General features: G+C 60.7%; 1 protein-coding gene across 1 annotated transcript; it reads right to left on the reverse strand.

Moving 5' to 3' along the window:
- Positions 1–10095: 10095 nt before the first annotated feature.
- Positions 10096–11872, reverse strand: LOC103015565 (RNA-binding protein FUS-like). Its single transcript, XM_057527433.1, is given in 2 exon segments — positions 10096–10839; positions 10842–11872. Coding segments are annotated over 2 exon segments (1542 nt in total). The 5' UTR covers positions 11809–11872; the 3' UTR covers positions 10096–10264.
- Between the last annotated feature and the right edge of the window lie 15157 nt (positions 11873–27029).

Genomic DNA, 27029 nt, shown 5'->3' on the forward strand with positions numbered 1-27029 from the left:
CAGAACATCTGCCAGAAACTCAAGATACTTACTGGACACTTACCCTAAAACAACTCATGACAGCCACCCCTTAAAGACAAAGGGGTTCTTATGTCAGAGCATATAAGGCTTTAGCCTTTATAAGCCCCTCTCTCTTTCCCAGAAAGCTCTTTCTGTTTTACCCCAATCTGTGTCTCCTGAATAAACGCTTCTTTTTTGCAGCTTGGACGCCCAGGTCTGGAGACATCTCTGGGAGGCTTCCTGGAGGAGGAGGCCCGTCCCTGGCCACTCCTGCACTCCTCTGATCCCGGAACAATCTTTAAAGTAGGATGAAAGTCAGGGAGGAGGCCAGAGCCCAGCAGACTGTCTGCTCTGTAGCTGGGTTCAGTCTCAGTCACAGCAGCGGCCCTGCCCTTCCCTCCCACCTCCTTCCAGTGTGTGCCAAATCCCTCCTCCTGTGCAGTCCTTGGGGGCAAATCTCCGGCTCCACTACCTGCTGGCCCATTATTATTAACACCCTGTTGCTTGTGCTCCAAGCATCTCAGCCTTCCAGATTAAATAGAGCTGTGCTCAGGGACTCCTTCCAAAAAGCCAGGAATTCTGACACCTCCTTGGCAGGGGCTGGGAGCACAGCCAGGATGGCCTGGGAGGTGGGACCCCACTCCAGGGATGCTGGGACCGAGGGGCCGCTGTGGGCAGAGGAAGGGGCAGAGGACAGGCCGTGCAGGTGGAGCAGCATCCGTCTTCAGGGCCGCAAGAGGCAGCCCCACAAGGAGGATTGGGTGCCCAAGTGGGGCCAGGAGGTCTCAGGATGGATGGGGAGGGGCCTGGGCAAGATGGGGGCCTTAGAAACCCCTGGGAGATGGCAGCAGTCCAGCTGGACAGGGCAGTAGGGGAACTGGGCAGGCGGGCCACCATGCACCCCCAGCATTGCTGTGTGTCTACAGGAGATGCCCCCAACCCCATCCCCGTTTTGCAGTGGACGCTGTCTCCGTCCATTCCAGCTGCTATAACAAAATGCCAGGAACTGGGCAGTTTATCAACCATGGGGTTGAATCTCTCGCAGTTCTGGAGGCTGGGAGTCTGAGATCAAGGTACAGGCGGATTGGGTGTCTAGTGAGAGGTCCCTGCGGGGTCCTCACGTGGCAGAAGGGGTGAGGGAGTTCTGGGGCTCTTTGATTAAGGGCACTACTCCCATTCATGAGGATTCCACACTCATGACCTAATCACCTGCTGAAGGCCCCGCCTCCTGATACCATGCCCTGGGAGTTAGGATTCCAATATTTGCATTAGGGGGACAGAGACATTCCTTCTGCACCACCCAGCAGGCACTCAGCTCACAGACTCACAAGCTGGGGGACTCCATGCAGGCCCCCACCTTTCAGAGCCTGGCTTTCCCACCCCCAGGGTGCGGAGGGTGCCCGAGAGGCTCCACTGCCCTCATTCTCCAGGCTGCTGGCACCTCCCTGGTTTCACATTGGGCGCCAGGCACCAGGAGGCTGACTGACCAGCCAGCCTGAGTCTGCCCCACACCCACTCCCACTTCTGACAGAGGCACCAGCTCCCGAGCAGGGGGGCAGGGCGGGGGGACACAGAGGTGGGGTCCTAGATGGAGCGTGGGGGCTGTAGGGGAGTGAGGAGGCCAGGAGCCTTTCCTGGAAGCTGCAGGCAAGCCATGGGCCCAGGAGCACTGGGAACCTCCTGCAGGAGATTCCCAGGAGGAGGTCGGCGGGAAGGTGCATGCCCCATGCCCCAGGCATGCCCCGTGCTGGAGTGAGAAGGTGCTGGGATGGGGTCCCACTGCTGCCTCTGGGGAAGCTGAGTCAACCTCACGGTGCTGGGGGAGCCGGGCCCCCCACCTCCCGGAGCCTGATCAGGAATGTCTGCGCTGGGGGAGGGGCGGTGACAGGATGGGTCCACCTGTCAAGAGCTCTGTTGACCCTCCTGTTGACATTGCCTCCCACCAGGAGGCCACCACGAAGGACATCTCAGGTCTGTGCTCCTTGGTCTTTGGGCATCGATTTCCATGTTTCCAGCAGAGCTGGAACTAATATCTGGCATTTGGTTGTTTAGGGAGGAAACAGCATCAATATTGTCTGTAGGGCATCATTCCCGGTCCCTCAGAGAGGCCTGCTCCCATGCGTGAGCCTGGACAACAGGCCTGGTGTCTGACCACCTGGCAGAGAAGCATGAGGACCCTGGAGGCTGGGTGACCTGCCCAGTGGTTCCTGCAGAGCCGGTCATGTGGTGTGTCCCCAGGGCCTCCACTAGCATCTCACTCTCTCGCCTGATAGCAGCATCCCCCCACCCCCAGAAAGGACCCTTACTCCCTCCCCCTCGCACTGAGCAGGGACCACCATAGACATGGGCTCAAAGCAGGAACAGAGCCCATCAGGGTGTCTGGCCAGCCCTGACTGGGGCCAGGGAGAGTGCCAGGGAAGGCAGCTGCCACTGATAGAGGACACAAACGTGCAGGGAGGAGCTGGGGGTGCCCCCCGACTCATTCCCCTGGGGCTCACATGGTCTCTGAGACAGGACAGTCCTCATGACCCCACTTACAGGGAGGAGCACTGACCATCCCAAGGCCACTAGCCAAAGCGGTGACCAGGACCAGCATCCTGAACTCTCGTCCCCAGAGAAGCCTGTTCTTCATTTCTGCCCCTAATTCTCATATGATCAGCCTCAGAGGCCAGCGTGGAGGAGGTGGTGATGACCCGGGAGAGGCCAATGGGCACGGTCAGGGGCCTGTGGAGGAGGGCAGACCTAGGGACTCTCAGGAGGCCGGGTGAGGCAGCAGGGCTCCTATGTGTTGGGGTGTGAGGCTCCAGGAGGCCTCTGGGCGGCCCACAGAGTCCACCGCCTGCTGCCCCTGCCCACTGCCCCAGCGGCTGGTGCTGAGCATTTGCAGGGACAGGTTTGTACAGGGAAATAAACAGCTGGGCTGGGCTCCACTCACTAAGGTCCCTCTCGGACCTCCCTGGGCTGACCAGGGCTCAGGGAGCCAAGGTGGTGACAGTAAGCCCTGTGTCTCGGTGGGGCCCTTGGGTTGCAGACCCTGAGTGGCAGCTGGAGGTCAGACCAGGAGTGTCCTGGCCGGGAGGGGGAGGACGGGGTGGGTGGGTGGCCCAGGGCTGACAACAGGCCCTATCCTAAGGTTTAGGTGAAAGGTAGGCACAAAGTAGGTGGTCGCAGGCCTCTGGCAGGGGAGGCAAGCAGTGGGCAGTGCAGAAACACCTGCTTGAAGGTCAAGACTGATCCAGGCTTGAAATAGGGCCGCGTCCAGCTGAGAGCCGGCCCCTGCCCCTGGGAAGCCCCACCTTCCCAAGGCCCAACCAGTGCTCAGAGCTCACACGCCAGGACACACAGCCAGACCCAGGGGTGACCCTCGGTCTGGCACAGGGGCCCTGGACCCCCAAAGGTCCACCATGAGCACAGAGCACCTCTGGGACCCCCGTGTCCCCACCCCACCTAGGATGACCAGGCCTGACTCACAGGGAGGCCATGCACTTGCAAGAGCCTGGCACACTGTAGATGCTCACGGGGTGCCTGGCTTCACACACCTGACACCCTTTCCAGGCCCTGAGATGGGAGGGGTGGTCCTAGGGTGCTGGGCTGGGTCTTCAGGAGCTCTGTGCTGTGAGACCCCCCAGAGCCCAGCACAGCCTCGGGCAGAGCGCCTGCCCCAGAGGCCACGTGTGGGTCTGACCTATGCGGAGGGGTCAGGCAGGCTGGGGGCCCTGAGGGGCATGGGTGAGGCAGGGTTGCCAGTGACTTCCTTCTCTTTATTACAACACACCCTCTGTTAATCCTTATGCCAGCCTGGTTCCCAGGCTGGCTCGCAGGGAGCCCCTGGGTGCCCCCACCCCTGGTGCCCTGACCCCCTGCCCCCGCCCAGGGATTATAGCTTGTCCGGCAGTGCTCCCAGCTGGGTCGGGAGTCCATGACCTTCTGGAAAGGCCCCTGCTTGCAGGGGATGCCCCACAGGGCGGCCTGGGGTCGACCGGTTGGCAACACCTGCTTGAGCGTCTTGTCATGAAATCCCGGAAATGACCTACGTGTAGCCCCCAGGATTGGTCTGGCACAGGACAGAGCAGCGGGTGATGGGGCTGGGGGAGGGTGTCCCAGGAGGGCGTGGCCTGGATGGGGGGTGCACAGTGGGTCTCACCCACGAGTCCCAGTGGGAGTCACCCCTCAGTTGGTGGGAAGGGGGTGTTGGGCCGGGTCTCCCTGCGGGATTGGGGGGACAACTGGAGTGAGGGAGTGAGGCCCAGACAGTCGGCTGCAGAGCACCCCTCACCCCCATCCTGTCTGTATGGAGAGAGGCCGCAGGGCCTAGTGCCACCAGGGCTCCCCAGCCCACTTCCTGTGAACGTCCCCTAGGCTCTGCAGCCCTGGCCCACCACGCCCACAGACCCTGGCAGAGGGGACAGCTGGGCACACTGAGGCCAAGCCCTGCCTGTCCTCACCTAGGGGCAGCCAAGTCAGGACTTGGACCCAGGCCCACAGATGCCCCAACTGTGCCAGGCTCCGTGCCCTCCTTCCTGCCCCCATAAGGGGTGTCCAGGCCCCGACAGTGTCCATTCTGGACCCCGCTCGTGTGAGTTCACCAGCTGGACAACGTGACGTCTGGTGACAGGTCCAGCCCATCCCCCGCCTCATCACCCACCCCACCTCTGCTCCACAGGCCAGGAAAGTGTGGGGAGAACAGGACGACAGCCACAAAGTCCCAACATGCAGTTCCTGTATGGTCTGCCCTGTGCACAGCCTCGCCAGCCCTCGGGGGGGGGTGGGGCAGAGGTCAGGGCCTGTCCCCCAGCCACACACCTCGGGCAGGGGCAGCACCCTGGACCTCAGTTTACCCCTGCAAAGAGGGAGTGTGTGGGGAGGCGGGACCTTCCACTACGTGTGAGTCCATGGGCAGAAGGCCCCGACTGAGGTGGACTCTGGGAGCAGCCCCCTGCTGGCTCAGGGCACCCCAGACTCCCCCAAACACTCCTTTCCTGGGCACCTTCCTGATGAATACATATGCTGGAAGGTTAACAGGTAAATAAAAAGCACAGTTAGACACAAGTTAAGGGCACAAGTGGGTGTGAGATCCAGGGGAGTCCAGGGCTGGACAAGCATGGCCACGGCCACTTCAACACGCAGACGGCCAATGGCTCCGCGGCCTCAGGATAGCGGCCAAGGGGGCCCAGCTGACCAGGCAGCAACAGGGGGTTCCCCAACCCCTCCCCACCCTCTCCCCACCCCTCCCTGCCTACAACCCTCACCCTGCCCACCACCAAGGCCCACCACACTCTGTTCCATCTTGCATCTGCCCACCTGCTTCACTATTATTTACTGGAGGGTTTTCTTCAAACAGATTTTTTTTACTTAAATGATTATATTTTGAAAGGAAATCTTACAGCACCACTGGAAATGGAAAACAAGCATTGCAGGCGACAAATAGAAGGTATCCATACAAACAGAATGAAAACAAAACATGTTATGAAACCCTGCGAGGCCCGTACCCGCAGGTCTGCAGCCCTGATCTGGCAGCTCAACTCCACGCAGAGCTAGGAGGGGCACTGGTCCCGACACATGGGGGCGCCCCACCAGAGGGTCAGAAAGCTCTGCCTTTACCCAAGTGGGCGCCTCCTGTGAGCACTGTCTAGTGGGGACATGAAATGACTGAATCTTGGTTCCAGTTCAGAGGAGGTGTCTGGGGATTGGGATCCCCACCTCCCACCGTCCTGGGCAGTCCCAGCCTCACCCCAAGCCATTGCACAAGGCCCAGGGCAGAGCAGGAAGACGGCAGCCCCAGCCTGGCAGCATCCACACACTGACCAGGGCAGAGCCAAGAAGAAGGTCCCCCGGGGAACTCTGGGTTAGACAAGGTTAAGGGGTCCCCTGCAGGACTTCTCTGTGCCTTGTGTCTGTGTCCAGAGGTGGCCCCACCCAGCTCCAGCCTTTGGCCGTGTGCTCCCTGCAGGCCTTATCAGCACCTCGACTGACGTCCCTCTATCTGAACCAAAAAAGGAGAGAAAAAACATCCCACTCCTGCAAGGAGTCGCTTCCTGGGTGGCAGGCTCTATCTCTGGAGTCAACGAGGCCCAGCTGGTGGAGTGGCACCAGAGCCAACACTCCCCACCCCAGCCCTGAGCCCGTGGGAGCCCCTGAGAATCTCAGCTAATTGGCCCCAGCCACTGTGTGCTGCTCAAACAATTGGCAGCCTGTCACTGTTTTATGTGGTTTCCAAGGTGTTCCTGGGATTGGGGATGTCGGGTTTTGGACCCAGAGTGCAATGGAGCTGCCAGGCCACGGGCCAGCTGGGCCTCTGGGGTGTCCCCAAGCACCCCACGGGGACTCACGCCCCCTGGGGTCCAGTCCCAGACCTCGGGACTCCCAGCAGGGTCTTTCCGCTTGGGATGGGCCCCAAAAGGGATGCTCCAGGTGAAGGCCCCAAAGGCACTGCTGGGCTGGCAAGGGCACCGGGGGGCTGCGTCTGTGATGGCCCCATGTGGTGGGAGATGGCACGGAGCCAGCAAAACTTTTGCTTCCCAGGGGCGGTGTCGGCAAGGCTGTGAGCACGGCCAGGTCCACTGGGGACCGGTGATCTGCCAGGAATTGACCCCATAGAGGAAACAGACACATATGTGCATTCCTGGACTTCCTCTGCAGCCCTGCACTCCTGGGTCCCAACCCTACTGTGCACCTCAAGCCCCAGATGCCGGCCCCAAGAATCCCCGGTATCCTGGCCACCGCTGGATCTGATCCCTCTGGGTTTGCCGGAAGCTGTGCTCCATGCCAGCTGGGGGCAGCCAGCCCTGAAGGGTGGGGGCTCCTGTCCTGCCAAGAGCCATCTGTCCCACTGTGCACCAGGCACCCCAGGTGGGATCCTGTGCCAGGGACTTCAAAACAGCCACCTGTCCCCCCTGCCTAACCCTGAGCCCTCAAGGGGCCAGGGACCTCCCAGAGGCCCTGCACAGAGGGTTGGGCCTTGGCTGTGGACCCCTGGGCCACGCTCAGCTCGGCTCGGAGCCAGTCACTGTCCTGGGGGACCCTCGAGTCTGACCTGGGGCAGAGCCTGGGCCAGCTTGGGATGGGGGACGGGGAGCACTTGCCGGGGGCCACATGGGGCAGACACAGGGCCGAGCCCAGCACGTCTCGGAGTGGCTGGACTTGAAGGGCAGCCCCACCGGACATGGCCGAACTGCCTGAGCGATATGGGCAAGGCAGATGTCCCCAGCCATGGGGCAGGCAGGCAGACGGGGGTACGGACAGGGCCAGGTGCACAGGAAGCATGTTGGCCGGGACCGGGCCCAGGTCAGCGTCGGTACAGCGTCCAGGCACTTGAAAGATCCCACGCGGCCCAAAGGCTGGGCAGATGCAGGCCCCTCTCTAGGGTGGACACACGAGTCCAGGAAAAGGGGACTTTGTCACCCAGAGGAGTGAGAGGTGGAGAGTAGGAGTGGGAGGGGTACAGCGCGGCCCACACAACCCATTGCTTGGAGGAGGGGCCCACAGTCACAGGCTGACTGAGCCCCGGACTCTCCAGGGAGCAAGGCCACACGGAGGCCCCGTGGACCATGATGGTGACGGTGGGCTGAGGTCCTGCCCCTCATCACTGAGCCGGCCCCATGGGGAAGTCTCCTCAGAGCCACCTGCCAGGGACTGGCCTCTCCCCAACCAGAGCCGTGGCCTGGGGGTGGGTGGCCCTCCCTGGGGTCAGGAGCAAGGGGCCCTCCAGGAGGACCTCCAGGGAGGGCGCTGGGGCCGGGAAGGTGGCGGCCACGGGGCGGTGCAGGCGGGTTGGTCAGCCAGACTGGGCAGCAGAGCACGGAGACAGCGGTTCTGTCCTTCAGGGGCCTCCCCGGGGCACTTTGTTCCCTCTCACTGTGTCCCCCGGTGCCCCCATCCCATAACCACCCCTGCCCTCCCCCAGCACAGACCCTCCCACCCGCCTCCTGGCAGCCCACGGCCCCCAGTGCCCCTCATCACAACCCCCGTGTGCCTGACAGCAAGGGGCCCCGTGACTCGGTGACACCAATAAGCCTCCCTCAGACGCCTCAGCCCCAGGGCACCCTCACTCTTTGACCAGAGACCTAGCGGGGCGGTAAAGCCATGGGGACGGGCCTGGTCCCTCAGCGCCTCCAGCGGCCCCAGAGCTCCAGCAGCCCCCCTGTGGTCTCTGGCGAAGCCCCCCACCCCCAGCCTGACATTTCCAGACAGGCTCCCAGGGCTCCAAATGCCAGTGCAGCCGCCTGGGCATGGCGGGGGCGGGGGGAGGGTCAGGGGACAGCAGGCACCATGACACAGGGCACCTGGGAGAGGGGTGCCCAGCTGGTCTGCCAGTGCAAGTGCGACGGAGCCGCTGCCTTCTTGGGCCAGAGCTGCAGGGGTCCCTAAGGCCCCTCCCCGACGGCAAGCGTCAGCCCTGCCCCCCAACCCCTGTGCCCAGAGCAGCCCTTCCAGGGACCCAAAATCAAGGCACCTTCACCCTGGAGGTCGAAGCACCAGACTGGGAGGTGTGGGAATGTCCATCACTCACCTCACCCCTCACCTCACCCCTCACCTCACCCTTCACCTCACCCCTCACTTCACCCCAACACCTTGCAACCCTTCTTCCCTCTGAGCTCCCAGGTCACTGCCCCTCTCATTCCCCAGGAAGATCCCTGCAAGGTTTAGCTTGGGCATCTTCATAGCCCACCTTTCACAGGGCCCCCCAGGCTCCTCCACCCTCCACTGCCTGGAGCTCACAGGAGGGAAACCGAGGCACAGAATATCTCCAAGGGGCTCAGGAGCTGATCTGGGGCTCCCATCCCCGCCTAGCGGCTCCCGTCCCTCATGCTGGTCCTCAGAAGGCGAGTCGAGGCCCCCTCTGTCATTTGGACACCTCGCTTCCTGGGTGGTTAGGTTAGGGTTAGCATCACACGGGACACATGGGCCTCCTGTGTCACAGTGTCCACGTCTACAACGTCCAAGTGCAGACCCCAGGCTCCTCCAGGCCGGGCCGCCGACCTCTCGGAAATGGAGCCGGAGATGGTGACTGGGGTCCCACACACCTGCCCTCCCCTCCGCACCCGCCAGCCCCGAGGGAGCCAGTCAGTGCTGATTGATGGGTGATTGTTTCACCTCCGACCAGCCTGAGCCCTGTAACTCGGGGCGTAAATCCCGGCCACCGGGCTTGGCTGACAGGGAATGACACTCAGAATTAAATGGAGGCGTAAAGATTAACAGCCCGTCAAAGTGTCCTGAGCAGAGCCTGGCCCAGCGGGACGCTAGTCTACATCCCCTCCAGGGGGTCCTCACCAGGCCTCACAGTTCCAGCGGGCCTCTCTGTCCCCCACCCCCACCCTGCCCCACCCCACTTTGCCCCCAAACCAGCCCCCGCCACCAGCCTGGGGTCAGGGCCGCTCTGGGGGATCCACAGCAAGACAGCGGCTAGCGTGCTCCCCGCATGTGCAAGGACTCACATGTCCTGGTGTCCCCCAAGTCTCCGGGGGCCCACCTCTCCCAGGCCGAGCTCCGTCACCCTGCACCGTTGGCCTGAGGGGTCTGGGGCTCATGGGGAGGGAGCCCGGCCTTCACCCGGCCTCCCCCTGCCTCGGCCTCCTTCGCTGGTCAAGGCTCCCCAGACCCTGTGAAGATGGAACGAGGAGCAAAGCCCTCCCGGGTCCCCGTGGTGTGGACCGAGGTGAGGGCGGGCACCCATGAACCCTGGGCCTGGAGGCCCAACAGGCGAGCGGGGCCGAGGCTCAGCCCCTGTCAGGCCCTGTGCTCTGAACGGCAGGACCCTCTCCTGGGGAACACCGCCGAGGCCCTGCCTTCCTATCATCTGAAGATGAGGAACCAGCTCCGAAGGGCATGACTACACCACCCGCGGGAGCCCTCCTGGCCTGGGGAAAGATGCCTCTCGGGTCCCACAGGGGCTAGATGGGGACCCCGGCGCTTGGCCGTGGGCTTAACACCCAAACCTCTTACTGGAGCAATGCAGAGCCCACCGTGAGAATCATCTCAATAAAAAGCCCCTTCCCCCGCCATCAGGAACAGTCAAATGGTTGCTATAACTTAATTGCCTCAGAGCTCCCTGTTTTGTAACTCAATAATTGTGATTTTGTTTCCTTATTAATGTCATTTTTTTTTTTAACTAAAATGATGGTTTTTAATGGGAACCAGAGATATGGTTACAATTACATAGTCCGACACAAAAAACCCGTGGGTGATCAGGAGTTGGAAGGTTACAAAATAATGAGGGTAACACTGGGTACAGGAAGAAAGCTGCTCCAGAACTTCAGGAGCCAGGCTAATACGGCCTCTCCCTGCGATCCTGTCTGTGCTCACCCCTGGAGTCCATCTTGCCAGGGCCAAAGCCACCTCTGTCCCCACCACCCCGGCCCCCTCAGAAGCCCCCACGGTCCCCGCCTCGGCCTCGGTAGCCGCCCCGATCATAGCCTCCTCTGCCACCACGACGATCGTCTCCATAGTTACCCCCCATATGAGAGCCTCCTGGTCCCCCTCCTGGGCCGTCTGGTTTAGGGGCCTTACACTGGTTGCATTCATTCTTCCAAGAGAAGTTCATGTTCTCACACGTAGGATTAGGACACTTCCAGTCCCCTGCTCGCTGCTGTCCTCCACCGCCACCGCCGCTGCTGGGGAATCCTCCTCGGCCACCGCCACCACTGCCACCACCTCCATAGCCTCCACGGCCCATGGGTCCTCCTCGCCCTCGGCCTCCACGACCATTGCCACCACCCCGATTGAAGTCTGCTCGCCGAGTAGCAAATGAGACCTTGATGGGATTCCCAGAGAATTCTTTACCATCAAACCAGTCAATAGCTGCTTTAGCAGAAGGTGGGTCATCAAATGATACTGTTGCCCTCCCTTCAGCTTGCCTGTTTCCCTGCCTGTGTACAGATTAATCATGGGCTGTCCTGTTTTCTTATTTGTCTTAATGATACCAATCTGCTTGAAGTAATCAGCTACAGACTCAACTGTAACATTCTCGCCCAGGCCTTGCACGAAGATGGTGTTGTTGTCTGAATTATCCTGTTCAGAGTCATGATGTGATCCTTGGTCCCGAGGGCCACCAAGTTTATTGAAGCCACCACGGTCACTTCCGCCCATGCCGCCTCTGCCTCCACGGCTGCCTCCACGACCTCTGGGTTCATAGCCACCACTGCTGCAGCTGTAACCACCGCCACCGCCCCGGCCACGGCCTCCACGGTCCTGCTGGCCTCCCCCGTAGCCGCCGCCACCACTCTGGTCCTGATTGCCATAACCGCCGCCACCACTACTACTCATGGAGGACTGATCTTGGCCATAGTTACCTCCACCAACCCCTCCACCTCCACCGCTACTGTTGTACTGGTTCTGCAGCCTATAGCCCTGAGGGGGATTATAGCTTTGCTGCTGTCCATAGCTTTGAGGCTGTCCACCATAGCCAGACTGCTGGCCATAGCCCCCACTCTGGGGCTGCCCATAGCCGCTGCTCTGAGAACTGCTACCGTAACTTCCCGAGGTGCTGCTAGGAGCTGGCTGCTGGCCATAGCCAGGGTATGAGGACTGCTGCCCGTAAGACGACTGAGAACTTTGGCTACTGCCATAGCCACCAGCTGAGCCATGTCCCTGGGGAGTTGGCTGTGTGCCATAGCCTGTGTTCTGGGTCTGTCCATAAGAACTACCATAGCTGCTCTGGCCATAGCCTGAAGTGTCCGTTGACTGGCCGCAGCCACTGTAACTCTGCTGTCCATAGGGCTGATTGCTCTGCTGGGAATAGCCCTGCCCAGGCTGGGTTGGGTAGGCCCCATAACTTTGGGTTGCTTTTTGGGTATAGTCGTTTGAGGCCATGTCCGCGCACGTGCGCACAGGCCGACAATCAACAAGATTCCAACACCACAGCACCGACGCCTCGAGGACTGAGCTATGTCATTGTTTTAAACTTCCTCCACCACATTCTGTACTGGGCCTCCTAGTGCAGAGCAGAGGGGGACTCCGCTAAAGAGGGGGACGTGGGAACAGGATCTCAGGGGCAGGAGAAACTCTGGCAGATGAAGGCTAGGGGTGCTTGGGGCAGGGAGATGGGCTGCACGAAGGCAGGAGGCATGAGCATGGGCGCCGAGGGGGCTTGGATGCTGGGGGTGAGGAGGGGGATTGGGGGCCACAGAGTCTGCACTGCCAGCGGCGGGGAGAGGGGAGGAGCATGAACTTGACCTTGGATGTGTCACGGTGAGTTGGAGGGGAGGGGCATCCAGTGGTCCAGGGGACAGGCAGCGGGGAGAACCCGCCAGAACAGGGGTGGGCGCTGCCTGCAGGGACGTGCACTTGGGGAGGCCACCTGCAGCCCCAGGCTCTGGGCCCCGAGACACCCCAGCCTCTCCCCAGGCCCTCGGTGAGCTGCGCCGGCATTGGGAATTCGGGGCAGGTCCAGCCTGCTGCTGTGTCAGAGAAATGCAACACGATTAATTAGCCCCTAAAAAAAGAGTTTGAAGTGTTTATTGCAGGACGGCGCTCCTGGTTTTATAAGCAGATGGGGAAATAAAGTGGTGGGGATGACAAGCCGGGAACAGCTGCACAGGGACCTGGAACCTAATTCATAATTCAGCGGACTAATCAGAGAACATCTTCTGCCGGCACCATAACGAAGGGACGTGAGGCCGCAACTGATGAGCTGCACCCGTGCCCTCCGCCTGCTGGGGGGTCCTGCCGAGGCGCCAGCCCAGCCCCATCACAGTTCCAAGTGTCAAGCTCTGGACAAGAATTTTCTCAGCAACCACATTACTCATATACCCTCTTTCCAGGAGAGGAAGCTGAGGCCCAGGGAGGCTGAGCCTGAGGAATGGGTCCTGGCGGGCACACAGCCCCCACTCCCACCCCCGACCCCCAGGCCCAGGTCCCCCAGCCCTGGCTGTAACAACGGAGGTCACCCAGCCCCACGGCAGGGGAGAGAAGTGGGAGGGTAATGGGACGGGTATAGCATTCAGAGCTCACCAGAGCCCCTGGAAAGGCGGGTGGGGGCCAGGGTGGAGATGGAGCTGAGACAGAATCAGGGGCCTGGGTGGTACATGGAGCAGCTCATGGGCCCCCCATGGGGACTGGGATCATTGAACATAAAAACTCAGGCATAATCTATGAATCTTCCGGCTCCGACAGGAGCCCAGAGTTCACAGCAGCCATGGACTGTAAAACGCGCAGGAGGAAATATCTGTGCCAGCTGGAAAGTCCTTGTTTTCTCCTCAGATGCTATTGAAACAACGGGAGGTGAAGGGTGGGAGCCGGGTGCCCCGCCAGCCCCGCCAGCCCCTGCCCCTCCCAGGGGGTTGCTGTGTCCCCCCGCCCTGACCAGGACCTTCACCAGCACGCTCTGTATTCTCGTCCATGTGTCCTTTGTGTGCCTGGCAAGATAGGGGACCCAAGCGCCCTGAGCAGCTCATGGCCTCCCAGGCAGACAGACCGGGTCAGCTAAACCTTGCACAGGACTTTCCTTAAACACTTAAAACCACAGCGTGGGGCTTCCCTGGTGGCGCAGTGGTTGAGAATCTGCCTGCTAATGCAGGGGACACGGGTTCGAGCCCTGGCCTGGGAAGATCCCACATGCCGCAGAGCGGCTGGGCCCGTGAGCCACAACTGCTGAGCCTGCGCGTCTGGAGCCTGTGCTCCGCAATGAGAGAGGCCCGCGCATCGCGATGAAGAGTGGCCCCCGCTTGCCACAACTGGAGAAAGCCCTCGCACAGAAACGAAGACCCAACACAGCCAAAATCAATCAATCAATCAATCAATCAATCAAACATACGCATCTGATTCAAGATCCTCATTAAAAAAAAAAAAAAATTTAAAAATAAAAACCACAGCGTGGTTGGTGCTGTAGCAGAGGAAGGCATGGGTACCGTGATGCCCCAATGCGGGATCGCAGGGGCCTTGTGGAGCTGGGCTTTGAGGCATAAGTAGGAGCTCACCAGTGTGAGAACCGGTGCTGGATGGGATCCAGACTAGGGTTAGAAAGGGAGCTCTGAGTCAGACCCTGACCCCAACCCCTCTTGGACCCCCAGGCCGGCCTGGCTGGGGACTTTTTCAGGAGGCCAGGCTCCTGGGCACCAGCTTTCAGCCCTTGGACCAGTCACTTCCCCACAGGCTTTGAGGGGAAGTCAAGGAAAGGGGAGAGCCTGTGCCTGGTTACCTTCCGCAGGTGACAGACAGGCCCAATGGCTCCCATGTGCTCAGTCTGGGGGTCAGAATCCAGGCTGGGCTGTGGGGGCTGAGTTTCCCCTTTGTGTGGCGTCCACTGGGTCCCTGGGTGCCACTCAGCACATTCCTGGCCTTGGAGGGAGGGCTGGCTGCCTGGCCAGGCTCAGCAGGTCGCCCCTCTCCATGTGGCCATGCCAGTGGTGAGACTCCTTAAGTGGCAGCTCGAGGCCCAGAGCAGGAGGCAGAAGCTCCAGGCTCTGAAGGCCCAGGGCCCAGCTCAGCATCACATCTGCCCTCCATCTGTGGTCAGAGCTATCCCAGGCCACCTGGGTCCAGGGAGGAACAAAGACCGAGGTTATGGAGGATCAGGGACCTCTTTGGATCCCCACAGGCCTGCCTCAGACCAGAGTGCCGGGGCAGGCAAAGGGGCAGAGGCCCACCTGGACCCCAGACCCCTGGAAAATTGGTCCAACTGAAGCTCCCGAGGTTCTGGGCAGATCCCCTCGTGGGCTCCTTTCTGGAAAAAAATGAACAGTAACGTCCCCAAGACTGTGGGTAAGAAGCAGCCCAAGGCCTCCTAGTCCTGAGTGGATCAGGTGTGTGGTAAACCCAGGACCTCAGCAGGTGAACCCTTGCCAAGATGGGGTCTTGGTGCTGAAGTGGGATTTGGGCTCAGAGGCAGGGCCGGCTGCCTTCAACGCCTGCTGCCCGGCTGCTGTTTGCCGAGGATGCCCGGGCAGCCAAGCTTAGCCAGCACGTGGCCCATCATCCCAGATCTTGGTCCTCACCCACTGGCTCAGAAAGGAGACCCACCTGCCCAAGGTCCCCCGGCCTGTAAATAAATGGCAAAGCGAGGAGGTGAGCCCTGTCCCTGGCTCTAGGGCCACATTTTGGCCACAGGCTGGCACTGCCCCTCCCCGCAGCCAGGTCCCCAGAGTCCACATCTGCTACCTCCCACTCTTCCCGTACCTGCAAGTGGGCGGGCTGCTCTGGGTCACCCTCCCCCAGGGAAGGGGGTTGCTCCTCTGACCTCGGGCCCAAGACCAGGCCCCTCCCTGGGCAGCTCAGAGCCCTGGAGGCTGGACGAAGGGCTGGATGTGACGGACCACCGGATAGGGACCCGCTTGTGCGGGTCCAGTGACCCACGGTGGTGGCCGCCTCAGGACCGTGCCTCCTGCACTCCGGGGTGGCTGCAGAGTGCAGGCAGCGGACAGAGCTACCCTCGGGCCACCACCCACACGTTTCCTGTTTCGCGTCCAGTGGCAGAGGCAATCTCGCTAAACAAACACGCCCCGGATTAGCTCTGTGCAAACAGGAGCAATGCCACAGCACCAAAGAGGGGCTTGGAGAGCCAAACGCACAGTGGGGCTCTGGGGGCCGAGTCCTTCGGGCAGGAACATGGCAGGAACACCGAGCCATGGGGTGTCCCTGGGTTGGGGGCATGGGACATCTCCTAAGACACACGCCCACCCAGCCCTCGTGTGCACCGAGCTGGACACTGAAGGACCGTAGGGACAGGGTGGACATAGCCCTGGCCTCAGGAGGGGACCAGACAGCGTACGAGCTATAGAGGGAGTGCCCAGCCCCGTGGCACCACCAGCCCGACGCCAGCCCGGGCCCCCACACCTGTGCCTACCCCACCACTGGTGCAGCTACCCCAACCCTGAGCTCTGCCCTCCGGCCAGGGCCGCCCCCACTTCGGGGGTCCTGCGGGCCCTATGTGGGAGCCCAGACCTGAGGACAGTTGGCGCCCATGTAATGGCCTCCATGGAGCTGCCCAGAGTGGCCTTTCCTCTAGTCCACTCCTCACCCCACCCAATTCCTCCTGGAACAGAACCAAGACTCAGGGGTGACAGGCCAACCAGGCAGGACACCCCTTGGCCCCTGACAGAACCTTCACAAGGGCTGCCCTGGTCAGTAGGGCCAACAGGGTAGGAGCCCGGACCCCCAGCTTGCTCCCGGCCCTGCTGCCCTCCTGCCCAGGGGTCCTTCTGGTACGGTCAGGTCCTGGGGTACAGGGCTTCTCCCTACCAGCCTCTGTGCCCACGGCCCACTCCTGGGACCCCTGCCCCAGCCCCCAGCCCCAGCTGCAGAGGAGCCCAAGGCAGGAAAATGGGCACCTGTTTTTGCAGTTTCCCTTTTCTCATTTTTCTGCACTTCCAATTTTTCTTACATGGGCACGAGTTTCTCAGGTAATCAGAACAGAGTGTCAGCAGGGAGAAACCAGGCTCCCCTCGGGCGGCGGAAGCTGGAGGCCCAGGGCCCCAAGGGGGTCAGGCTCCCTCGGGCTGGGCCCCCACACGCGCGGTCCAGTGAAGGGTGCCCTCCCGGGCCCAGGCTTGGTGCCCTCCCTGTGTGCCACCATCCATCCATCCATCATCCCGTTGTGTTCTGGGCCCCTCCCCGGGGACACGCCAGCCTCATTGCACTGCCACAGCGACGCTTGCATTAACTTGTATCTAATGGGACGCATGGACATGGAGTGATTCCAGTTTAATTAGGCGTCAGGAAGCTTTGCATTAATTAAAGTAACAAAGACTCAGCACAACACGGGCGGGGCCTGGCTGGAAAGGCTGTGGCCAGGTGGTCAGGGGAGGCCAAGCGTGGCCAGCAGGGATGGCCCCACGCTCGTCCCGCAAGCTCTCGACCCCCTTAGCCCAGTGTCCTCTAATCCTCTCCACCCTGGCCCACACGTCAAAGGCCATTTGGAGCCTCGCGTCCTGACCTCACACGGCCACGGGCCACGTGCGGCCCGGGGAGGGGGTGGGGGATACAGAGACAAAACATGGACGCTGCAGCCAGCACAGGCCAAGGCCCCTCCATCTCCCTCTGCCTGAGTCCCCTCACCTCCCGCCCTCTAACCCCTGCCTGGCCTTCACCCCCAGCACCCTGATCAAGAATCGCATGAGGCTTGAGTATTTACGAGAAGCGCTTTATCTGACTTTTTATTTTAAGGGCAGGAGAATTGAGGGTTTATATTTCTTTCTCTAAGGAAAAACAGAAAACTAGATTAGGTGGCTTACTCTCCCACAACCCTGACTGTCTCCCGGGGTTTCCCGCTGCCCTTGAGGCCTCACAGGTATGCTGCCCCTCGGCCCCAGGACAGGCCCAAGGGTCCCTGGTCTAAGCGACTTCTCCCAGCCCCACACAGCGTCACCTCCTTCCTCCTGGATATCTACCTCTGTTGATGTGTCCTGCTCTCCATCTTCACTCCCCTGCGGAGGCTGAACCTAGGGGTTTGAACTAAGGGGCACAGAGGCCCAGGTGTCCGATGCAGGTCGCTGGACAGCTGCTGCCCGATGGGCTCCAGGCCTCAAAACCCACTTGAGTGAGAGGGGTTTCTGTCAAGGCCATGGGGCTGACTCGGCAGGAGCCGTGGACCCCAGTGAGACTCAGCCAGGCGTCCCTACTGCAACAGCAAGAAGACCGCAGCCACCTCCATGGAGCCACCCCAAGATGCGCACTTTTCAGAAACTGTCAAGCCTGCCAACAGCTCCCGTTTCTGTGAGTGCCTGGAGCTCAGCCAGCGGGGCACGGACGTGGATGCCAGCCGGGGAGTGACAGGGCCATCCCTACCAGAAGGGCCCGGACGGGGGTTCTGAGCCAGGGCTGAGTGGCCTGGGCCAGAGCGCAGTAGGGCCCTGGCCAGCTCTGTGCGGAGAAGAATGGTCGACGGCCTAATATCGACATTTCCCATAATGATGATCATATTTTCCCCACCAGTCGAGACCCGAGTCAATGGCATCTGAGTAATTGGAGATTGATTTTAATTAAGTCTTAGAAGTTTTGTGACTGTACCTGACAGAGGACTCCTTTCTGTGTTGCCGAGGGGACGGTGGGAGCAGGACTGCAGCCGGCCTGCCCCAGAGGTGGGCAGGGCTGGCACCTGGGCGTCCTTGGGCCTTGGCCTGACTCCCCCGTCACCTCCCAGGGCCGCCGTGTCCTCTGTCCTCAATCTGCTATGATTCTCAGCCCGTGGGCAGAATTGGCTGGGTGGGGATTGGATCCTGGGGAAAGAGCCTGGTCGGGTGGGAAGTGGCCGGTGCTGGGTGCCTCCCCACCCGACCCGTTTCCTCATCTGCCCCCTGCCCCGTGGCCCAGGCCCCACTCCACAGGAAGGGCTGCCATTACTTCTATCTATCACTTCATGGGATTGCCCCAAACATGTGCTCCAAGCCTCCTTCCCTCCAAACCTCATCCTGTCGTTTCCACCATCCCCAGGCTTCTCCGCCCAGGGCCTGGGTCACCCCAGCCACAGACCACACCCCACGCCTGCTGACCACAGGACGCAGGGGCCTCACCTGGGTTCCCTGCCCAGCCTCACCCACCCTCCAGAGCGTCTCATGACAATGCCAGGAGCAGGGACCCTGCACACAGCTCCACCCAGCCTCCCCCAGCGCCCCACCCCTGGGGACCCCAGGCCTCCTGGCTGCCTCCCTCCACCCACCAGCCCACTGACAGTTTTAATGTCATGGAGGAGAGAAGGTCATTAGCAGGAATGGATTATTAATGAGGAGGCCTAATTAGGCAGACCACTGAATCACCAGTCTCACTCCGAATCCCTGAAGACTAACAGGGAGTCATCGAGCCCTCAGGGGGGTCCACCAGGCTGCAGGGGGGTGGGCCCCTGAGCACCAAGGACCCCAGTGGTGTCCAGGCCTCGGGGAAGGGGCCCAAGGACTACCCACGCCATTGCCCTGGGGACCCCCAGCTCCGTCCGCCTCTGGCTGAGCCCACACGTTTTACCAGCTGAGCCTCTACTGCTGGGCCAGGGGCAGCCGTGGGCAGCACCCCACCCCCAGCCTCTGACCCCAGCAGGGGAGCCGAGGTAGGGTCCACAGCACAGGCACTGCCCACAACAAATGTGTCCAAGTACGGCCTTGGTCCTCTGCCCTCGGGGCCTGCCCTGACCCCTACTGTCCACCCCTCCCCTGGGGGCAGAGGCAGCCTCTGCTCTGACCTGGGCCCACAGTGGGACTCGGTCTCCTCACAGTGAGAGGGAAGCTGGGGACAGAATCTGAGCGCACCCTGCACCCCTGCCCCAGGGCTGCGTGGAGGCTGCCCTCAGGACGGCTTGGGCTCCAAGGACCCTGGGAAACAGGAACTTCAGCATCAAGGTCAATGCCTCACGGCTACCCAAACCCACTTCACAGACAAGGAAACTGAGACCCAGGGGTAGGCAGCCCCAACTACAGAGCAGAGACTGGGACCAGGCCCCTCCCAGCCCCCTCCTGGCTCCTGGGATCGGTTGGGGTGCATCCTGGGACAGCCCGGCCCGAGGTCATCTGTCCCTTCCCAGCTGATGCAAGGAGTCAGGGGTGGGGTGGTGACAGGCAGAGGTGGGAAGGGTGGGTGGTGGGCAGACTCACCCACCCCGCTGTGTCACCTATGGGTCAGGGCCAAGGACACTGGGTGCTCGCGTGGGTGGATAGCCAATGCCTGCCCTGGGAAGGCCATTCGCCAGGAGCAGAGGGAGGGTGGGCCCGTGGAGGAGCCTTAATGAGCAATTGAGTTTGTAGGAGCTGCAATCCCGCTAATGGCCTCAGAGCCGCTGAACTCAGAAGGAACCATGACGGGCCTAATGAGGGGACACTGAGGGACACTCAGAGCAGTCACCCGAGGCCAGAGGTCAAGAGGGTCTGAATATGAGTGTCTGGGCTGGGCGCAGGGCCTTTGGGACCTTGGGCAGCCCTGAACCTCTTGGGGCCTCAGTTTACCCATCCAGGGGTGCCCTTGGAACAGGGCTGATGAGGGAAGGGCGCGCTCCACAGCGGGAGACGCGGAAGCCAATGCCAGGACCGCGCCTGCCTGCTTGTTGCGCGTGGCGACTGTCTGTCTGTGCTGAGTGACAGGGATCCCCACCCAGCCCTCCCTGTGGGGCTGCCATCTTCTCTTCGTTCCTCCAGCTGCCACCTTTTCCTAACTTGTGCTTTGAAAAACTTTAAACCCTCACAAAAGCTGCAAGAGCAGTTTAAGTGGCCATCTGCCTGCCCAGAGCAGGCGCTGGGGGACCTCTCTGTCCCACCATCGCCTTGTGGCAGGCTGTGCAGAGACAGTACTAGCCCTGGCTAGGGCACAACATGGCTTTGAGGGCTCTGGGAGCTGTGATGACTTGGAGGAGGGGCATAATTAAGGTGGTCCTGCTTTGAGGCCAAGGTGAGGGGGCTGCAGAGCGCTGTCAGCTGGTAGTCTCACCAGGTGGGGCCAGAAACCAAGATCAGAAAAAATGACTGACATGAAGGGCAGCAGGTCCCCAGGTCCTGCCCCTACCAGGGCTCTGGTCTTCCTGACATGCTGTCCAGGGCTGGGAGAGTCCAGAAACTCAGGGCAGCCAGTACCAGGCCTCCTTTGCCTGGAATTGCCCTGTTCCTCTCCCTCAGGTGAAGGCTTCATGAGATTGCAGGCCTAGAGGATTAGGGCAGCACTGAGCAACCACTCACACTTTAGTGAGAATTGGTGGGTTGATCCAGGAGATGGCAGGGTAAGTCTGATAGCAGAGGGGTACTCCCAGGGCCCAGAGCGTCTACAGGCCATGGGAGAACCAGGGATCGGCCGATGGGGGCAGCGTATGTCCCTGCCTGCCAGCCCTGAGACCCAGGACACCTATAGGCACAGGGCAGAGACTCATGGGCTCACTGAGGCAACCCTGTAGCCACTCCGCTAGCCCTCAAGGGAGGGAGACAGGCTCCATCCACCAGGCCCAGTGATTGGGCAAGACATGCAAGGCGAGTGTGGGGTCCTCACCGTCTCTGTGTGGGTAACATCCACCCCTGGGGTGCAGGCCCGGAAAGTGGGCCACTCAGGGGTCCAGAGGAACCATACGTGGCCCGGATGACTTGTCTACCCCTCCCCTACGCCCCAGCACCAAGATTCCTGCAGTGTGCAGAGCATCAGCAATTTTGATGGGTTTTCATTTAACTTTTTCTTTATCACAATTACTTCGAAAACTATTAAGTGTAATTATTAATCATTAAGTAATTATTATCTGCTCTTATATTAATTTTCTGGTCATCGGGAGTGTCGTGAAGATTTAAGATCTTTGATTGTTAATAATATTTCCCAAACACGAGAGAGGTTTAACGCACCTCGATATATTCCCCCCTGCCTGGATGAGGCAGGGAGGGGCCCCCCCCGGGCCGCCCTGGCAGGGTTGCTCCCCCACGCGTGTGTCCTGGGCCTCAGCCGTGACCCAGCCCTCCCAAGCTCCCCTTAGGGCCCCCGAACACCTGGACAGGAGAGTGGCCCACTCGTGGTGTCCATGCCCACCCCACACCCGTCAGCCTCTCTGAGGCCCTGGCACCAAGGCTAACCGGGAGGGTGCCCATCACAGGTCAGGTGCCACTGAGGGCCCTGCTGTCCCAGGTCAGCTCCAGGCCTGTATGACCCCGCAGGCCTCACTGACCACTCAGCCCCACCACCATCCAGTATCCCCAGGAACTCTGGCTGCAGCCCTGTGACCAGCAGACCAGGGAGGAGCCACCAGCAGCCCCTCTCTCGCTATGTGTCGGTTCTGAGGGCAGGACAGTGGTGCTGGCAGCTGACTGGTGCTGGGAATCCCAGCGGGGACAGAGCTGGCACTGTGGGGTAACATTATGTGACACCAATGACCTAGAACCACAGTGAATGCGAGCTCCCCGCTTACTTCCCGCTGTTCTCAGCAAGTTGACACAGTGAGGCCGCCAGCTAATGCTGGTCCACAGCCCCTCCTGCTGCCCTTCATGGGCATCTTCCCACCCTGCCCTCATGGCCTGCTGCATAGAGGGCACTGTGTCACCCCATCTCACATGAGCAAACCGAGCTCAGAGGCAGGAGACTGGCCCAGCTCTGGCTGCCACGCCCAGGGCCACCTCTGCCCAGCGCCCAGCCCCTTGGCTCCCCAAGCACTGGCTGGGGTCTGAAGGGGAGGACAGCTGGGCATCTCGTCCAGGCCTCCTTTGCCCTAGGGAGGCCAGCCTGTGTGACGTGGGTGTAGACGGACAGAAGGACTAACAGTTCCTCTGCCCCCATGTGGCCAAAGACAGAATGTGGGTCAGTGTTGAGACAGGAGGGGGCACTGGGAGTGTCTTTGGGCTGGGGCCCCCCAAAGCCTGAGTCCTTCAAGACCTGCCAAGCCTGCCTCCCTCCTGCTCCACATGTCCCCCACAGACAGCCACATCCAACCTCCCCTCAAGTGTGACCAGAACCGCATAAAGGTGCCTGTGCTGGAGTGATTAGTGGCAACGGATGGAGGCTTGAACCCAGAATCAGCATGTCAACACGGTGCTGTGACAGTGGTGCTGATGGCACAGGCACAGTGATCGCAGTCATGGTGGAAGTGACGGTGGTGGTGGAGGTGGTGCTGGTGGAGGTGGTGCTGGTGGTGGTGGTGGTGGAGGTGTTGTTGGTGTTGGTGTTGGTTGTGGTGTTGGTGTTGGTTGTGGTTGTGGTGTTGGTGGTGGTTGTGGTGGCGGTGGAGGTGTTGGTGGTGGTGGAGGTGGTGTTGGTGTTGGTGTTGGTTGTGGTTGTGTTGTCGTTGGTGGTGGTGGTGGTGGAGGTGTTGGTGGTGGTTGTGGTGTTGGTATTGGTGGTGTTGGTGGTTGTGGTGGTTGTGTTGTTGTTGTTGGTGGTGGTGGTGGTGGAGGTGATGGTGGTTGTGGTTGTAGTGGTTGTGGTGGTGGTGGTATTGTTGTTGGTGGTAGAGGTGGTGGTTGTGGTGGTTGTGGTGGTTGTGGTGGTTGTGGTATTGGTGGTGGTGGTGATGGTGGTGGTGGTGGTGGTGGTGATGGTGGTGGTGGTATTGTTGTTGGTAGTGGTGGTGGAGGTGATGGTGGTGATGGAGGTGTTGTTGGTGTTGGTGTTGGTTATGGTGTTGGTGTTGGTTGTGCTTGTGGTGTTGGTGATGGTTGTGGTGGTGGTGGAAGTGTTGGTGTTGGTGGTGGAGGTGTTGGTGGTGTTGTTGGTTGTGGTGTTGGTTGTGTTTGTGTTGGTGGTGGTGGTGGTGGAGGTGTTATTGTTGGTGGTGGTTGTGGTGTTGGTATTGGTGGTGTTGGTGGTTGTGGTGGTTGTGTTGTTGTTGTTGGTGGTGGTGGTAGAGGTGATGGTGGTTGTAGTGGTGGTGGTGGTGGTGGTTGTGGTGGTGGTGGTGGTGGTGGTATTGGTGGTGGTGGCAGTGGAGGTGATGGTGGTTGTGTTATTGTTGTTGTTGTTGATGGTGTTGGTGGTGGAGGTGATGGTGGTTGTAGTGGTGGTGTTTGTGGTGGTGGTGGTGGTGGTGGTTGTGGTATTGTTGGTAGTGGTGGTGGTAGAGGTGATGGTGGTGGTGGTGGTGGTGGTGGTGATGGTGTTTGTAGTGGTGGAGGTGAGGGTGGAGGTGATGGTGGCAGCTGTGGAGGTAGAGGTGATGGTAATGATGGTCATGTTCATGGTGACAGCATGGTAATGAAAACTGATTCTCCAGGACCCAGAGTTTCCCAAACAATGTCTTGGCCACTTTCCCCACCCCAGCCACTGGCCCCATCCCTGCCTGTGGGCTGTCCCTAAAGGCAGCAGGTAAGAGAGCCTAGACCAGGCCTGACAGCACAGTGGTATATCTTGAGCTGACAGACAACATTTAATCTTAGTTAACAATAAATAAGTTCAATTATTGGAAAGGAAAAAAATAGCCTAGTATTTACTGCAAGTGAATCAAAGGTGATTACTCTGGGAAAAGTCCCTTTTTGGGATTCTGGGCACCAACCCCTGCTGTCAGGGTCACCACTGGCAGGTAGGGCCACCTTGTGGGCCTGGTGGGAGGGAGCCCAGACCACCCACCCCACAGGCTGGGGCCTCCTTCCAGCCCCCTCCCCGGTGTGACTGGCCTCCCTGACCCCTGGTTGGGTGAGGTCACCTCCCCAGAACTGGCACCAGGGTCTGCTGAGATTAGGGGACCTGGCAGTGACCCCAGCCCCGACCCCAGGCAGTGTGGGTGATGAGCAGCAACAAGAGCCGCTGTAATTAGCGTGAAACGTGCCGCCTTTGCCAGGGAGGACAATCTCATCTCGGAAACACACGAAGGAAGCAAGTTCAATTTCACCCGAGGGGCCATAAAACCCTTTTCCAATCACCTGGAGCTGTTGGCTGCCAGCACCATTAATCCTGGGGATGTTATTTAAAGCCAAGACATCACTCAGGGAAAATCAAGTCCAAACCCCACAAGGAGCCACTTCTGTTCCCACAGAGGCCCTGGGAGACAGACGAGGCCCGCCCAGGCGCTGGGCGGGGAGTGGGCGTCCTCGGCAGCCCTAGGATCACTTCGTCTTGCTGCAGGCTGGCAGGGTCCCAGATGGGCCCATCTTGGGTGGAAGACTGAGGCCAGGCAGCCCAGCCCCACTCCGCCCACCTGCCCGCAGCAGACACCGTCCTTCTCCCAGTCCTCAAACCAGCGACCACCCGGCCCGATCCTCCCCTCCAGATTCCTATCATCCCACAGAATTTCTTTAAAAATCGTTTCCTTGATTACTGAGGGTAACAGTGAAAACACGTAATTGAATCTCCAAGAAATTACCATTTTTATAACTTGTGCCCAGTTCCTGAGATAAATGAACGTCTCCCTGTATGGCGGGCGGCTCATGACACATCAGCAAGGGGTGATCCTGCCCTTTATCACTGACCTGGGGCCTTCTTAGGAAGAATGCCTCACGCTGCCTCCCGGGGGGCGCCTGGGCTCCACCGCACAGTCCGGAGTGGGCCGCGGTCAGCTCTGGAGGTGTGTGGGCGGTGGGTTCCTCTGCTTGGAAGCTGTGGGTGGTTGGTAGGGGACCGGAGTCGGAGAGGGGTGAGGGAAGGGCAGCAGAGAGCAGGCCTGGCAAGAAGGGAGGGGGGTTACCCACCTGCCCCTTCCTGTTGACCAAAGCTGACCCCAGCAGCTAACTGCCCACTGGGCTGCGCTGGGCACCCAAGGGTCCTGGGGCATCTCAGGGTCAGTGCCAGAAGGGAGGGCGGAGTAGGTGACAAGTGTTTGAATGGTCAGTAAGTTTGTGAGCTGGTTAGCTGGTGGGTTTGGTGGTCACAGTTGGCTGGTGGGTGCGGAAACGTGCCTCTTGCTGGTTGGGTGGGTGGGTGGCCTTTCAGGTGGTGGGGAAGCTGAGATGCCCAGACAAGAGACTGAGTTTGCTACAAGTGTTGGCCGCTGTGCTCAGCTGACCCACCTTCAGACAAAGGACCCGACAGTGAGACTATTCACAAGAGAAAACTGGGGGGTAGGTGCTGGTCTCTGCTCCGTAGGGAGGGGAGGGGGAAGGTCCCAAATCAGTCTCCACTGTGGATGTCTGGGCGGACTCTGGCCAAGGGCTACAACCTGGGGTTGCCAGGGCCCTGGAATACTGGCTCTGGAGGTCCGACCTTCCCCTGAAGCTGAGCCCTCTGGAGGAGCCCTGGAGGGGACCAGATGGGCAGCCAGGGAGGATGATGGAAGCCCCGTGGGGGTGGGTGATGGGATGACTGCACCCCACAACTATGCGCCTGCCTCCTTTCCATCCCCCACTGGCTCCCCCCACCCCCACCACTGTGGCCCTGCAGCCCAGGCTCAACTGGAGGCTCTGGTGGTATGGTTGGTGTTGAAGCCCCAAGGTCAGGTGCACAGTGTGACCTCGGTCCACTTCCCAGCTGTGTGTCCTGGGCCAGGCCAAGGGAGGCTCTGACACTCCCTCATCACATCTCCCCATTCATGCAGGAATTGTAGTTAAAGGGACAGCCTGCCTGGGAAGGAAGCCAGGCTCAGGCCCCAAAAGCCCAGGGTTGAGAGAGCCTGTGTCCCCTCCAGCCTGCAGGCCCCAACCCGGGAACCCCCAACCCATGACCCAGTCCTGGCCCACTTCCCTCCGACTTCTGAGGCCCACTCCCAGAGCCCAGACAGCCAACTTCACCACCTCAGCAATCGGTTCCGCACCCCAAAACCCCATCTCACCAGGACAGAGCCCAGACCCCTGGCCTGGCTCCAAGAGTAGGGTGGCTGCCCAGGGGCCTGAAGGCCTTAGAAAGGGCTGGGCCCCCCCAGGGCTGAGACGCAGAAGCCTTGGGGGTCCAGTCCCAAGTCCGGAGAGCCTGCACTGAGAACCCGTCCAAGGCCCTGTCCCCAGCACGCAAGCAAATATCCGGTGTGTCCACCTTGATGATCTTGTGGGAGGCAGAGATGGTTCCAGGCCTGTTCTCTGTGCCAGCACCACGTGGTCGCCCCCAAACAGTGGCTGTGCCCTGCTGCCCAGCCAGCCCATAACCCCAGGGCAAGGCTTGGGGCAGCATCTCTGGGCACAGAGCATCAGCGTCCCCCATCCCCACGCCACCGCCACTGCTGCCTTGGGGGCTGAGGCAACGATTGGAGGTGGGGGCTCTTTCTCCCCAACCCCTCCGTCTCCTTCCTTGTCCCCCTGCACAGCTTCCCAGACACCCTGGAGACCATGCAGGTGACCACAACCTGCCCCTGCCGCACTGGCCCCCTAAGGGTGCCAGACGCCCCAGCCTGCCCCCTGCAGATGGGCTCTCACCTCCCAGCTCCTGAGCCACGTTCTAGCCAAGGCCTCACAGCCTTGAACCTGGAACCCCCCTCACCAACTCTGGCTGCCCACTGACAACCAGGCATCATGTGGCCAGCCCAGGGCTGCTGGCAGGGGGTGGGGCGGGGTTCCCACACTGGGGAAGTCCCCCCCCCACTCTGGGAGCCCAAACCCTGGGGAGGGAGCAGGCAAGGGGCCAGAAGGAGTGGGGGGTGAGTCCCAGGGTCATTTATTTCAGTGTGAACAGTGGGATGGAACCAGCAGGAGGCAATCAGACTCCTACAGAACTGCAGATCCAAGTGGGGAGGGGGTTTCTCCCCCAGCACTGCCAGAAGCTTAGGCCTCTGTGGAACCACCCCTGGCTCCTCCTCAGCCCAG

This window comes from Balaenoptera acutorostrata, chromosome 13 (genome assembly GCF_949987535.1).
Source record: "Balaenoptera acutorostrata chromosome 13, mBalAcu1.1, whole genome shotgun sequence".
NCBI lineage: Eukaryota > Metazoa > Chordata > Mammalia > Artiodactyla > Balaenopteridae > Balaenoptera > Balaenoptera acutorostrata.